Here is a 16,556-nt window from a genome sequence, read left to right as displayed (position 1 = left end):
CCATTTATTTAAAATCAGGGTGTTTGAGGAATGATTTAACACAGTTAAACCTAGAGCATTTATTAAAAGCCCAGTGGCTAAAACTGGGGCTCCCTCAATGCCATTATAGGTCCTTCTATTCAGTTTCTAAGGCTACTTTCCTTAGTGACCAGAAGGTAGACAACCTTTAAATAAAGAAAATTTTGAAAAAAAGAAAGAAAATTTTGTATAATTAAAGCTCTTACTTCCTAGTATCCTATAACAGGGCTTCTCAACCTCAGGGACATTCTGGGTCAGATAATTCCTTTCAGCAGGAAGCTGTGCTGTGTAATACAGGACAGTTAGCAGCATCCTTGGCTTCTATGCACTACATGCCAATGGCAACCTCCTCCCACGTCCTCCACAGCAACAATCAGAACTGTGTTCAGACATTGCCAAATTCTCTTCAGGAGCAAAATCACCCTTAATTGAGAAGGATGAAGGATCAATGTCGTATTTCAGGAATTTTATTTCTGACTATATTATAGAAATTATTGTTGGACTTCCGAGGTAATCCCCAAGCTATTGGAATAAATACAGAGCCAGACGCATAGGCTTAAGCACTTCTTCACTGTGTGATCATAGACAAGTTATTTAACCTCTCCATGCCTCCATTTTCTCATCTATTAAGTGGGGATAATAATAGTGACTATATCGATGAGTTATTTAAGGACTCAGAATTAATATGTGTTATCCATTTAGAAATCTGCCTGCCTGGCATATAGTAAGCCTTATGTAAACATGTAAGTGTTAATAATATAGCTTTTGTTCATACTAAACATGATATTTTTTACTTTTGAACAGAAAAATATCGAAACTGGTTGGATCTTCTCACATACAACTTAAAACAAATAACTTAAACCCCAGTACATTTATTGGTAGAAACCTACAATTTCACATATACCCATGTGAAAAGTAAGCTAAGAATTTGAGTTAGAAGAGACTTCAGCAAATATGGATAGGAGTTTTTAAAATGTTGGCTAGGTAACAGGCAATAATTATAGTGTGAGAAGGAAACTTGGATAGGCTGAAAACCATGGAAAAAAACAAAGCTTCTCTGTCTAGAACTTAGTAAGCCATTTACTCAGAACCATACCTTGTGACTGGTGCCACATAATTGCCAGGGAAAACCCCTATCTTGCTGGTATGCATCGATGTCCCTTTGAACCAGCCATCTTGGCAACGTTCAAATACTAAAAACATCTCCCCTTTTCTCAGCTCCAGCTCATCCTCTTTCCGGGGAGTGTATGGATATATAGCAACATACCTAGAATAGAAAAGAATATTTGATTTCAGGCTGAGTAACAGACAAACCCTGGCATGCTCAAAAACTCTTCCTTGGTACAAAGTCTTGAATATTTTGTACAGATATAAACAGAAAATATAACACTTAGCCTGTAAGTAGCATTGGTAACTGTCCATTGAAAGGGGTTTTGCTGCCTACATTTGAAAGACAGAGACCTTCCTGATTAAGAACTGCCCGCCTGGTCCCCCCAGTGTGAAGGTGACTATCCCACCAAATGGTATTCTCAGGGTGTGAAAGAATTAATGCCACTTCCCAAAGTGCCTAACCTGCTGCTGGGGTTTAGGGACCCACTGGGAAACTTGAGCTCTTCAAACAGCACTGGTAAGACGTGGGAAGTAGCCCCACATGAGGACATATGGCACGAAATCCTGCTGGGAGGCACAACATGCTGCTTTCCACACACAAGCTGAACCTAGAGGCTTGGGTTGCACCTGCTTTTGTATGCTCAGCCAGGAAAAATACTGAATTAGAAAAAGTCAAAAGGGAAAAAAAAGTCCAGGTCATAGAGAGTGCAAAACCACCCCACAGTGCAAGGTGACTGTGCCACCAACATATGGAAACCAGGCAGGTAACGCTAACCAATAGTTTTTGCCAGGGTTCTAAACTGTTCCATGTATAAAATCACGCATGTAGGAGCCAAAAAATCTAGCTGTATTCTGCCATTGGTAAATGTTAACAAGACAATTAGATTTTTCTGGATACTTATGGTTGGGTCTTATAGCTTTTCCAATGCATATTTGCACTAGATCTGATTTGTGTGGAAAATGCCTTCCTGTTCCTTAGTATCCTAATGTAAGGAATGAAAATGGAGACCAAAAGCTCAAACAGGAATTGTACAAAAAGACGGCACTATGTGCATATAATATTATGAAGAAGCAAACACTATGTTTCCCTAGACTGTAAAAGGCCTCCACTCAGCAGGATGGCTGCCTACTGAGCTCATGTATTGGGCCCATTTGGTTTCAGCAGTTTCCTAATTATATGCATGACTGGGTGTAAGTTTGCAGAACACAAACCACTTTGGTGAGCCATAAGCCTGTCACCAGCTCATATCAGAAAGGTGTTTCTCTACCTCTGCTGTTTGGGCTTAGTTTGAAATAAACTTTAAAGCAGTAATAAATGACACCCTCACTTACACACTGGGGCGAGTCTGAGGCCGTAAATGTGCAATCTGGTCAGTGGGTCCCACTGTGGGTCTCGGTCCCATTGCAGCAGCAGCAGCAGCAGCAGCAGCAGCAGCAGCAGCAGCAGCAGCGCCCGGAGGTGTGGAGGCCAGTAGAGGGGGTGGGGGAAGAGGAGGATTCATAGTCTGGTATGAGAAGACAGAGAGAGAGAAGAAAGAGAAGACAGGGAGAAAAAGAAAGAGAATAATAATGAATTATTTATTTACATCTTTCATGGAAGGTGGGAGGGAAAAAGGAATCAGGAATCCATAGGAAAAGACTTTAATGGAATCCACAGGGAGCAGAACCAGCAGGCTACTTTGTATGAAAGCCTCCTTTAAAAAAAAAAACAACAAAAAAACTCATCTCTTGTTCTGCTTTAAGATCTTAGAGCCACAGCAACTTTTTCAGCAAACAGGTACGTAATGACACTTGGAAAGAGGGAAAGAAAAAAAAAAAAAAAAAGAACAACTGCATGTAATTTTAAGATTAATGGCATTTTTAAGTATAGACTTGGATAAGAATCCAAACACCTTTGAAGAGGGCAGCTATAATGTCACACTGCTTGCTAAGACGTAATCTGTGATTGTTTCTGTAACTTGAAACTTAAACACAACACAAAACAATTTAGCTGCACTATATCTCAAACCATTCCCTCAGAAGAAAATTTCCTTTGATGCCTGGTTTCCAAACAGCCCAAACAATAGCAAGCCACAATCACTGGGAAATTGTTGCTACTTTCGCTTATTCTTTTCTTAACTTTGCCAGCTTTTGAAATTTAGTACTATCAAGCCTGGTAATCTTTAACAAGTAAACCAGTGAAAAGCTGCTGGTTCCTTTATGGGCACAGACTAATGGGGTTCTGCCTACAGGATTCCATGCCTTTTGAAAATCAATGGAGCAATTGTTACTTTCTGATCTATAAACCCCAGATGATTCTTTAGGGTCTGTATACTGAAACTCCTGGGAAAACAGGCACACAAAGACTTGCCTGAACCCCCACCTCGCCCTCCCCAAATCTTTGAACCACTAGACGTAAAAACTGAATTAAAAGAGAAATAAGGAGACTAAAGAATGCACCTAGGAAAGCATAAATGGCTTCTACATATCAGTGTATAAACACAAAAAAATCCAATGATTTCTAAACATCGTTCACAACAGTCACTTTGTTTCTATTTTTTTAAATAAAAATTCACATCTCATCAACATTTGCTTCCTTCATCTGCGGATTAGCCGATTAATGTACACAGTTCTGGAAACACAATAAACTACGCAGAAAAAATTTCAGAATTCCTGACATATGTTGCAACTGTTTCACACATTGTAATTTAATTTTTTGCTGAAGTGACTTTCAGGAAGGATTTTTCCTGTACCGAAGCTGAAGGTGTTGTAGAACATTCAGTGCAGAAATAAATGAGGCGCAGCGCTGCTTACAGAGTGCTAACCTGGACAAGGCAGAGGGCAGTTCAAAAAGTTAGAACTGCATGAATGTTGCTCACATCGTCCATGCAAAACATGGCAGGCAGCCGTAAGATTTGTTACAACTCTGGAATTGCCTGTACTGGGGCTTAGATTCTTCAAAACCTTTAACCAGTAGAAGGTCAAGCATTCATTCCACTAGGTCTCCTCCCAGTGACAAAGTAGAGAGAAACAAAGATAATCCTGGTAAAACACTCAGTACATGTGACCCGGGCAGTTCACTGGTAATCACAACACATCAGTGGCTTGTCGAGCAGGATAACAAGTCTAGACTGTACTCAGGATAATATATGCAGACTGTAAAATTACCACTCAACCGATTTCCACTTAAATCTTCCTAAGCCCGATTTCTAAACAGCGTGGCTATGGAAATGGGGAGACCAGTGCATGTGCTCAACACGGGGCCCAACACAAACTGCTCCTAGAAATTACTTAAAATACTACCCAAGGCACAGAACCAAAAAGCTCCATTTCACACTCTAAGTAGAATTCTATTTTCAAGAGGAAAGGAAATTAAAATGGTCTGTTATGGCTTAACATTATTAAAACAGAGGCTGTACTGGGGCGCCTGGGTGGCTCAGTCGGTTGGGCGTCCAACTTCAGCTCAGGTCATGATCTCGCGGTCCGTGAGTTCGAGCGTCGGGCTCTGTGCTGACAGCTCAGAGCCTGGAGCCTGTTTCAGATTCTGTGTCTCCCTCTCTCTCTGACCTTCCCCCATTCATGCTCTGTCTCTCTCTCTGTCTCAAAAATGAATAAATGTTAATAAACAAACAAACAAACAAACAAACAAACAGAGGCTGAACTAAATTAACCCTAAGAAGAAAAAGGCAAAACAACATCTACGGACCTGACAAAAACATGTCACATTTTGTTAACAAAATGTAAAATAAGGTCACCTCTTGTAGTTAAAAAATACAGTAAACTAATGTTTCATGTACATTCCTTTCACGGAGAGTAAGTCAGAAGTCATTTGAGGTACAGCTCACAAGAGGATATTCTGAAAGACCCCAAAGGCTGTGCTTGAGAGAAAGTGTAGTTCTCTCTCTTTTTCTGTTGTTGGAACACAGACTGTCTTAATAAAATTGGGAAGATTTTCCCGCAGTGTTGGGCTACACATCTTTGGGGAAATAGGCATTTGTGTGTGCATGTGTACTTGGGATATATGCACACAAAGACCAAAGAGAGAAAGTCTGATTAAAATCAGACTCTTAGATGTTGTTCCACCCTGTGGGGTTGGTAAAATGATAGGGCTCTGGTGAGTCCAAGGCTGTGACAGACTAGGAAGTTCTGTGGGTTGCTTTATAAACAACTTAAACTGAAATAATCTGGTGATGTGGAAGTTCAAAAGGTAATCCACTGTGTGTTGTGCTTCAGGCAGTTTGCTATCCTGCAAGACCTGAAATTTCTACAGAGCAAACCACAGCCTTCCATTCACCCAGAGCTGACCTGGAGACCTGCTTATTATTTCACAGTCCGGGCCAGCCCAGGCCCCAGAGGCCAAGGCACACTCTCCACCAGCAGCAAAAAACATCTATGGACCTGCAAGAAGGATAGGTCACATTTTTCTAATAATATTTTGTTAACTTAATACTGTTCAGAACCAAATACCACACTTAAATGTCATTTTCACTAGACATTGCGTGCTAAATTAACAGGAACTTTGAAAAGCACTCATCACTTGTAGTTTTATTTTATGGAAATGCAGCAGGTCTATGTTATCAAAGTAAAGCTGTCTATAGCTATAGGCTGGGCTGCAGAAATACTGGTGTAGAAAACTAGATGTTATTCTGATATCCATTAAAAATGAGCATCCTCCTTATGTTTCTTTAGATTCAGATCTTCTGTTTGTAGTATGTGGTAACGGTCTGAGGCAAGAATTACTATTTCTGAATAACAGTAAAAACAGGACAACAGTTCTGCTGATGTGAAATGATCATACTTTGCCATGTCCAGGATCTCTGTTTCCCTGACCCACTGACCTTGAAAGCAGTAGAAGAAGCATGGGCTTTGGGGGCAGATAAACATAGATTCCAATCCCGGCCCAGTGTCTTAGGGCAGTCCTCAATTTCCCTCCTACGTTAGAGTGAGCACCAGAAAAGAAGTGTCCTCTCCAAGTGGACTGGATTCTAGGCCAGATGAGCCTAATTCTAGTGAGCATTGGGAGTGAAAAGTTCAAGTGCATGGGTGTGATACCCTTCCTCTCTGGTGCTCTTTCCTCTTTGTGTCCTTTGATACAACCAAAGAGTGGTTAGGTCTGGGTCTGGCTAAAGACAGGTGACAAGATCCATTAGGTCTTAAGCTTGGGCCAAGGGCTGCAGGCCACCTTACCAGTAAAGTGCTTTGCATTGGAGTTTGGGCAACAAGTACAACTGACAATAAAGGATTCATTTTCTTTCCAACTGTTCTTTAAGTGTGCATTTCCCTCATATACATTTCTACCTCCCAGAGTAGAAAAGTGATGGGCAGGATAGACTCCGGGCATCTCTGGGTCCCCTGGGAAAATCCCACTGTAATACCCCCCCAATCCCAGCATCCTTTTTTTTCCTCACACCTGATTTCCAAACAACCCACCTTCAACCCTACACATCAACATCTCTAAACAGCCTGAGTACTGAACTCAGACGCATGTAGACAGGCTGGTGGAGGAACAGTTCAAGCTGCTGCACGATCATGCTTCCTCAAGTCGGGAGTGTTAGCAATTTCAGCAGCATTACCACCTGCATACAGCAGTGTTTGTGCAATTATATGATTAGCTGGTTTTGTTTTATGACAATAAGCAGGAAGTAGAAAAGTGGAAGGACTGACACCAGCGATCAAAAAACAAAAACAAAAACAAAACAAAACAAAAAAACTTAGTGGTATCAGAATTCAATAAAATTAAGATAAAGATGGAAGGTCCCTAAGTCTTAAGTCTCAACTGGATGCTCATTGGAATTAAGCCAGTCAGTTGTGGGTACAGCTATGAAGAAAAAGGAATAAAATTTAAAAATATATTTAAAAAATACTAGAAATCGATGCTTAGATGATTATGTCTAAAGGGAAAGATATAATTAAGAATTTGGTAATTTTTAAAAATCTCTCCAGGAATGGAATTTCCCTCATAAATTATAGATTTATTGTTCTACATTTGATTTGTAAGAAGAGATACTTATGTTAGTTAACTAACTTTGTATCAATTACATAAGCTCTCTATGCCTCAATATACCAATCTGTGAGATGGAGCTGTAATTAGAAATAGTTTAGGTAAAGCTGCCTTTCCCAGTGCCCTGGAGCACAGCAGAAGCTCAATAAATAGAAGCTGTTGTTACGATTCATGAGACCATGAAGTCAGAAACTGTCTTACTCATCTTTGTATTACTGTCACCCAGCTCTGCAGACAGAAGTTAACAGACTCTCAATGAGTATTTCACAAATAAGAAAACATTCTGTGCTTCAACTTCCCTTAGGACAATATGATATGAATCAAGAGGTCTTGGTTCCTGAGATGCTAGAGTCCTTTTCTGTTGTTGCTATGAACATTCTGACCATATTCTATCCCTAATCCTGATTTACAGAACTCATACCAATTCCAAAGCCTCACCTTGTCCCTCTCAAACTATTGACATGGTAGTTTCATTCCCCTCTTTGCAGAGCCCGTCCCTGATCCCGTGGATCAGTAATTCCTGCTGAGCCTTCCATCATGGGCTCCAATGGACTAATTACATATTGGCTATCCTGAGAACCAGACATCATTTAATTTGCTTCTTTAAATATACACACAGACACACACTATGTGTGTTATGTGTACAATTTTTTTAGTCAGGGTTACATATTTTTGGAATGCAATCTGTTTATAAGTTGGCCACAGGCTGTATGGGCCTTTATTGACCTGCCTAATTCATGACATCTTGCAGCTAAACACCTCTCAGCTGGTACAGAGGATCAGGGATTATTAATCACTTATTTGAAAGTTTTTCTGCCCTTGTGCAGAAAATACAAGACTAACATAGATCCTCACCCTCCTCCCTTCCCAAAATTAGTTGTGGAAAAAGCCCTCACTACTATTAACATCCTGATGTCTGAATTAGATAGATGTAATGCCAGTTTTGCTCCTAATATTAGATACCTAACATTTTAACTGTTACATGTGAAATGTATAGGACAGTATGATCCTAAGTTCATTCTTCATGAAAGATTAGAAAGTCTCAATTCATAATAAAAATACTAGAAATAATTTTCATTTCCTATTCTAGTGTTGGCATTTATTACCTAATAAATCCACACCATGAAAAGCATAGTTTTCTCTCTACCAAGCTGCATACAATATTGCTGTGATGGTGCTCTATGTCTTAGAAAATATTTCAAATTTTAAATAAGATACTTGCCATGATTAATGTAAGATACAGAGGGTACATGCTACTGAGATTTTTTTCTCATTTAAACCTAACATATTAAATCCAAACATTACTGCCAACCTACCAGGGACTTTGAGATCTAGACATCTCCTGGGATGACAGACAGATCTGTTTATAATTAGTTTTTCATTAAATGGAATTGGCACAGTAGACATACTGTTTAATAAACCTTTCGCTTGCTTAACATGCAGGCTTTCTTATATAATCCTAGGATGAAATGGTTGAATGTAAATTAATTTTTGTATATTCATGCTCTCCTGTGACCCGTCCCATTGATTTGCCCTAGAGTTGCCTCCAGCTTAGAGCAACTGGCCATTTACTTACTACACTGTAAAATTTTCAGCCCATAAGGGATGAAATTCAGCCAGCTCTATGTCTTTTCCACTAATTAATTTTTCTAAGATCAGAAAAGGCAGTCTTTTTCCCTTAAGAAATTATGTTAGAATTTTTCCATGTGAAGTAGTCATCTGGAAAGGGAAATACCAAGTGGTTGTGTATGTATTGGGGTGAGAAGAGAAGGAGGGAAAGGAGAGAGTCTTCTCTGGAGATGAGAGGGCAGGATGATTATGGAACTTGGCTCTGGTCAAAACACCCAGGGCTAACAGAATCTCATGGAAACCACATATCAATAAAAGTTAAATGAATTTCATCTTCTCCCCAGAAGAATCAGCACAATCTTTCCTGCACCAAGTAGTGGTGCTATCAAAGAAGCTGTAATCGTTCTGGGAACATTTAAAAAAAAAAACACACAACTTTAACCTCTAACCAGAACATTATTAACTTCCATTTAAATACAAGAACACGGTTAACTCTATAAAAAGTTTTCTAACGTCTAAGTCAAGCTAGGTAATAACTCCACGTTTATTTATATCCACCTTGTTTCAAAGCAAAATGAGGCAAAAGGAAAATGAGGACAATAAAACTGGATGGAGCAAACATCTTGACTAATGTACTAATATGTTGTGAGGTCTTTGTTGGAGGGGGGTACAGATTTGGCTCCAAGCATTCTAGCAGAAGGAAACATAATCTTTACAGCATATATAAAATCCACAACCTAAAAACAAACCAGCTGCCTAGAAGTCTCACTATTCCTGGTACAGAGAGCAGAGAAACCATAACCCAACAAACCAGGCCCTCCAAGGCATTCTGAGAACAAACCAGTGGCACATGCCACAGGCCTGCCTTGCAAGGGTCCTCAATAGAGACCAATAATGAGATCAATAACAGTCATCCCCTACTATAGTCTTGGCATGGTGCTAACTCTCCAAAGCAGAAAATAGTTGTTTCATTTTACAGGTAGGGACACTGAAGCTTAAAGACGTTGAGTAACTTTTCATGGTCATGTAAACAAAGAAGTGACTGAGCTGGGCTTCCAACCTAGGTCTGTGTCCCCACCATCGGGCCACACTGTTTCTCCAAGAGCATCACAACCAGTGAGACTCTGTAAAGCAATTTACGGGAGTGGGGCGCACTGGGGAGATCTGATTTAGTGATCTTTTCTATTCTCATTCAACTCAGCACTGGAAGAAAGAGTGTGAAAGCATAAGCCAAGGCACAGGACTGGATGAGAGATGACTCACAATTCCTGGTTCCTTGCAGTTCAATTGCCTGCAAGTTCAGGAAACAGGGATTTATACTATTGTGTTTCTGCTTTCTAAGGCTGAATTTGCTTGTTTCTTCCCTTTTAACTTTCTCTCCATAGTGTTCTTCTTTGTGTCTATCTCCCTTGGCTGCCCTCATTTCTCCTATTAATTTCTCTTGTGAGGATGTTTTAAAGCAATTAGTGTTTGGACTCTGTAGGATGCTAGGTGTTCAGAAGGAAAATCAACACAATCTGAGCGAGCCTTCCAAGACAGCAGTTACGTTCAGGCAGCCAGAGCGGCAGCTACTGCAGTGGAAGACAACCTACTAAAAGGTGAATCGTAAATGGAGAGATTTGGAATTGACACACCATGTGACTCAAGGTAAACCATTTAGCCTTCGGGATCCTGGTTTCCTCAGTATTTCTATAAGCCTGTCTTTGTAGGAAATAAGTGAAGTCTTCTAGAAACTCAAAAGAAATGAAAAAGAAATTTTAGGTTAAGCCTTCAGGAAATCAGGCTGGACTTTAATGAAAATGGAAAGCATTTTATAGATCTCTTCTAATGCCTTCAGGCCACTGATCACTGTTAAACATTTTGCAGGCTGTAGGCAAGAGGCTTTCTAATTTTTTCTGTAAGATCAGCAGAGATAATAGATGAAAGAGATCCACCTCCACCTAGCAAGTGTCAATGTAAACTGCAGGTGTTAGGAGGTGGGATGTGCCAGATTAACGTCACTAAATACCTGAGAGAGAGACAGAGATGGAGAAGCTGTACTCACTCCAAGGGCAGCTGGGTAGGGAACATCTGATGGGAAAGTGAACGAGGGGCCAGTTGTCACTGGGCTGCTGGGGGGTGGGGTCACAATTAACCCGGTGGTACTTATATGAACCTGCCAAGAAAAAGAAAAGTTAATTAAAAGACAACTACATTTAATACAACAGATTACTGGCTGAACCTTGGGGAGGCAAATCATAATTTTAAAAAAATCTGTAGTTTCGAGTATTTGGGGGAAGGCAGAATCTCTTGCAGCTTATTCAATCCACATTTACTGATTACCTAATTTGTATTCGGAACTGGGAGGTAATGTAATAATATTGGCCACTGCTGATTTACATACAGAATTCAACTGCTGCTGGCTTTCATAACTTGGGAGGCTACTGTGAACCAAACTGACCTTTCAGATGGTTAGTCGGCTGCTTGCTTAGCCCACTAGCAATTTCCCTGAAGATCCTATTAAGGTAGGTCATGGCTGAACACTCACCTGTCTATCAATATGTAAATCTATGTGAAGTGCTTAAGGTATTTTGTTATTCTCAGGATCATTTTTCATGACTTCTACTTTTCAGTGGGGATGCATAATTAAAATGCAGCTGCCTAGACATGCCTAGAGCAGGTAATTATTTATAAAACCTTTAAAGGAACAATGTCAAGCCAAATTAGCTGTTTTCAAAGGTGTCTTATCCATGATACTATCCAAGATTAATTTACTAGAAAGAAATTGAGTTATTCAGGTCATTTCATTGCCTGTGTTCAGTTACTCGATCAATTTCACTCAAGCTGCGTATCAGGTCCAACTGCAGAATGCAGGCAGGAGTAGGCGTGTGGGCCTGAACAAATGGGATGGTTTTCCTCCACTGTTAAAAGAATGTGGTTGGCTGGTACCTTGTTTCCCCCAAGGAAACGATACACCCAAAACGCTAGGCCTTTTGTAATAAAAACTTAATCCCAAACATACTTCCCTCAATTCCCATATGTTGAGAAAAAGATTATCAGGACAAAGAAAAGCTCAGAGATTAGTTCCCAGAGGGCCTGAAGGAAATTTTGAGTTTCCTGCTTAGGTTAGGCCCTGCCAAGGCCAGGGATAAACAGCATCACAGCATACAATTTATTTTCACCAATAAATCTGTGTTATATATGGAATCCACATCCTTGTAAAATCACATCTGTGCCTGTTAGCTCACACATTGATCAAACTGGAGGCTTAAACTTAGCAGATCTAAGGGATGCCCTAACAAGAGTTTCTCCCCAAACCCTTCTTTTGTCTCTCCTGTGAACCAAAGTCTATTATCAATCAATTTCTAATGGGAAGCACACTGATTTTCATTCTAGGATAAATCCAATGGTCTTTAGCTGTTTTAACCAATAAATCTGTTTATATACATAACCCAAGGACATTTGTAAGTTGGCACTACATAAGAGTCTTTCTGAGAAGATACAATGAAGCTCACTTCAAAGTGCATGCCATTATCATGGAATCAAAATACAGCTTCCTGGGCCCGACCCTACAAATATCTAAGAAAGATCTCATGACTGACCAATGTTTCTTTTAGAGCTGCAGACTGGGAGTCAAGATAATTAACTGCTAATGAGCTCATGGTCTTAGACAAGACACTTCACCCCCCTATATGAGCTGGACCAGAGCCCCCCTAATGTGTCCACCGTCATAGTCATGGAAGTGAAGCACTAAACATTGAGACTCCTGCAAGCACCAGCGAACACAGGGCCACTCCTAGTATTTGAGTAAAGGAAGAGATAAAAGTCACCAAAGAATGATTCAAAGCAGAAGCAACAGAAGTAAATTGCCTGAAGGTGAGCATGCCCAGAATAAATGTCCTGAATAGGGACAGACTGACTTTCTGCTGTTCTTTTCCTCATGGAACTGCAAATTAGTTGGGCTCCTCTACAAGAAGGGGCTCTGTGAAGGGGGGGAAAGAGGTGGGGTAAGCAAATGCAAATGAGTGGGTGCATCTCTGGCTTCCCCTGAAGCCACTGACAATACAAATATGCCACAAAACCACTTAATATCATGAATCATTCCTCCAGCTGGCAGAGGCCAAAAAATATCTTGAGTGTGGCCAGAGAAAGATAAAATGTCTTAGTTGCTTGTAGCATCATGTGCTTTTACAGATGTCAATCACAGATATCTGCGCACATCTGTTCTGGTGACCCACCTAGACAGCACAGTCTATAAATAATCTTCTAGTTTATGTATTTGAAAGTTCAGCCTTCACTCAATAGTCACCATATATAATAGCAAGCCAGCCCTTTACTCCTTTCTTCTATTTCCCCATCCTGTTGCCTGGAACTTGGGATGTCCTGGTGAGATCTCTAAATTCCGTATAGAAACAGGAGGATAAGGTTCTACCCATATGGTGGAAAGGTAAGCTGAAAAGCACATCACACCAGCACTGACTGCCTATATGTGTATTCTATTCAGGTGAGAGAAAAATGAACGCTCACTTCTTAGGCTCCTTCCTTTAGATTTTCTAAGTGCAACCAAACCTAATTAAGGAAAAGCAAGACAAAAAGTGGACCAAGATGTTAAAACATCCTTTTCCTCAGCTCTGTAAAAAAGGAAAAGAAAAAGGAAAAGGAAAAGGAAAAGGAAAAGGAAAAGAAAAAGAAAAAGAAAAAGAAAAAGAAAAAGAAAAAGAAAAAGAAAAAGAAAAAGAAAAAGAAAAAGAAAAAGAAATGGGCCATAGCAGGAGGAGTCACATCTCCTGATCGGTCCTTTGCAAGGCAGAGGAAAAGGACAGTCCTATTTCAAAGAGTCTCACATGAGCCATCTTCCCATATCCGCTGATCTCCACAGTCAGGAGAGTGTTTGCCTGTCACACACTCCTGCTATGCTACACACACCCATTGCTTTATTATAGACTGTAGTTCCCTCCAATGCACACACTATGCTAGACAAGTAGTGTTTTCTGTAAACCTGAGCCGGAGAAGCCAGGCAGCACTTGAAACATCTCCCATCGTCTTCTTGAAATCACTTCTCCCTGAGGCAACATATTACCACTGAAAACAGAACGAATTAGAATATGGGAGGAGGGGTGGAATGGTTGAAGGGGAAACTGTTTTAATGGAACACAGAAAGAGCCTTGTTTCCTAAGCTACTCCAACCAAAACAAAAATAGCTCTACTTTTATAGTCTTCATTCCCAGCTCTGGTGTGGCACCGTCAGACATGCTCACACCTGACTGCCGAGTTCTCTACAAAAGATATAAACTCGAGCTTTATCCTCCCTTTCTCTTTTAATTTTGTCTAGTGCCAAAAGATTACTGTCTATTTTTTTAAAGCTATTCCTATTCTGAGTTGCCACTATTCTTACCAGAAACTTATCTTTTTTTTTTTTTTAAACAAAACATCATTGTACAAATGTTGCTAGGTCACAAAATAAAAAACGCAGTCAAATGATCCAATTTTCTTTTAGTGAATGGCCAGCTTTACTAGACCCCTCTGTCAGAACCTTATTCAAAAATTTTTTGAACCTTTCCAGAGTAATCTCACTTGGTACTTCTTACTCCAATCTATAATCCATGTCTATTTTTCACATGGATATAATTAGTTATATGTAAAGTAACATAGCTCTCCTCTCTACCCATTTTCAAGGGACGCCTCATTCAATAAATATTTATTGAGTGTTTACTGTATGTCTGACATTTGGAATACATCGGTGACCACAACAAAGATGTCTGTCCTCATCATACTCATGTTCTAGTAGGCTTTGTCTGTGTGTGTGTGTACTAGTTCCCTCAAAAGATCAAAAGTTTCATGGCCCCACCACCTAAAAACTACCAGTGAACCACAATCCCATTCAGAAAGTGAATGCATTTAACTCGCAACATGCAGGATGAATCTAAAGGAATGAGGTCAAATAAATGAGGCTGAGAGAACATAATTTTTAATAAAATTGGCAAGGAATACCAGAAACCATGTTGTAAATTTTTATTCTGTGGCTCACAACAGGCACTTATTAAACTGTAAACTTTCTGAGGACCAGGACCCTGTGTGTACGTGTTTCTTTGTTTAAAGGAAAATAATTTAGTTTTGTATTTTTTGAAAAACACTACAGCTATATTATAAAGTAGAACGTAACATCTGCATGAATTTTAACAACTAAATATGAGATTTGAAAGAAATTTCTCCTACTTGTGACAGGCTACTTTGGACCGGGCTCTCTGACCTTTGAGTTGAGGAAAATATAGTGGTCATCTAACTGGATAATTACAGCAGCCCTGTGAATTAGGCAGGTAACAGTTAGGCTCATTTTGCAGTCCAGAATTAAGGCCTAACAAAGAAGTATACATGGTGCCTAGAAGGTTCTAAAAATAAGGCACTCAATAAATGCCTGCTGAATGAATGAATGTTTCCAATCATCTTGTGTATTTTTATTAACACAAGAATAATGTGCAGCAATTTCTTAAGATAGTCCAAAGCCTTGATGAACTAATAAGCTTTTTAAAAAAGCTAGGCCAATTTCTAACTTAAATTAAATGCTTTTTCATGTCCTTTCTTTTTTCTCTATAGCTCTTACTGGGAAGCCTGAATGTCGGGGTAAATTAGATGGATGCAGGCAACTGTCAACTATGGGTTTCAACCACAGCATCTTTAGTTTGGATGAAGATAAAGTTTTAGTTGGCAAGATCTCCCAGAGCAGCCTTGTGAGGAAGTTCTGTAAAACTGAGCAGTTGCTTGAAACTAAGTATGTAAATCATTTTGTAATTTCTGATCCTTCCTTTGAAAATGACTGAGTAAGTTCAGGTTAATACACTCAAGTTAGTTTTCTCTTCTCCATTTTTCTACCTACAGAATGGAGAAAAGCTTTATTACATCTCAGGAAAGCTACTATCTTCTGAAGGCAAAAATAAGCAGTCTTGTTTAGCTAGTGAACAAACATGTTTGTGAATAGATCATTTTGTACCTGAGCTCTGTTCACGCCTTTTGGATGATTTACCTGAGAAGGGGCACTGCAGGAAAGGCCAGAGAGTTCACTGATCCGCGCGGCAGCCGTAGGGTTACTGGAGCTGATGAGGACAGGAGGGCTGATCTCCATGGAGTGGCGGTTCTGGGATGCCTGGGAGGATTTGCTGGCCATGGTGAGGGAAGTAAAGGAGTGCCGCTTTTTGGTGTTCTTCTTGGTGTCAGAGTGCTTTGGGGCATTGCTGCTCTGGGCTGCTGCCAAGGTACATTCTCCAGCATCAACTCCTGGCCCAGGAGGCTTATCCCATTCTATCAGCTGCTTAGCTGCCGAGTTAAACTGCAAACCAAGAAATCGACACAAGACAGTTACACAGTTCTCAAGGATTCACTGAGATTTCTTTTCAACCAGCTTTATCTAAAATTTAATGTCATCACTTTAGAGTTTGCATTTGCAAGCCTCTTTATATTTTTTCCATGTGGATATCTTTTCTCTCAATAGTGGCATTTCATTAGATCTGTCATTAATAGATGTTAAATCAAGAATAAACAATTCTAGGGGCAGCCGGGTGGCTCAGTTGGTTGAGCATCTGACTTCGGCTCAGGTCATGATCTCATGGTTCGCGAGTTCGAGCCCCGCGTAGGGCTCTGTGCGGACAGCTCGGAGCCTGGAGTCTGCTTCGGATTCTGTGCCTCCCTCTCTCTCTGCCCCTCCCTCGCTTGCACTCGGTCTCTCTCTACCTCTCTCAAAAATAAATAAACATTAAAAAAATTTAAAAAAAAAGAATAAACAATTCTAATTCAACACCAACAAGGTAAAAAAGGTTTTCTCCAAGAATATTCAGAATATCTAATTTTAAAACTTGCCGGTAACAAATGAAGATTCAATTTCAGTTCACTGATGAAATTTAAATCA

At 40.0% G+C, this 16,556-nt stretch overlaps 1 protein-coding gene across 1 annotated transcript in view; it reads right to left on the bottom strand.

Moving 5' to 3' along the window:
* The window catches only part of SH3RF1 (SH3 domain containing ring finger 1), a 184,358-nt gene that overhangs the window by 23,693 nt on the left and 144,109 nt on the right, over positions 1–16,556 (bottom strand). Inside the window, 4 exon segments of the mRNA XM_030312773.2 lie at positions 1,115–1,285; positions 2,461–2,633; positions 10,722–10,832; positions 15,678–15,980. Of these exon segments, the coding sequence (XP_030168633.1) occupies positions 1,115–1,285; positions 2,461–2,633; positions 10,722–10,832; positions 15,678–15,980 (758 nt within the window).

This window comes from Lynx canadensis, chromosome B1 (genome assembly GCF_007474595.2).
Source record: "Lynx canadensis isolate LIC74 chromosome B1, mLynCan4.pri.v2, whole genome shotgun sequence".
Lineage (NCBI taxonomy): Eukaryota > Metazoa > Chordata > Mammalia > Carnivora > Felidae > Lynx > Lynx canadensis.
The sequence above is the reverse complement of the archived record's forward strand: the minus strand, read 5'-3'. Positions and strand labels throughout refer to the sequence as shown.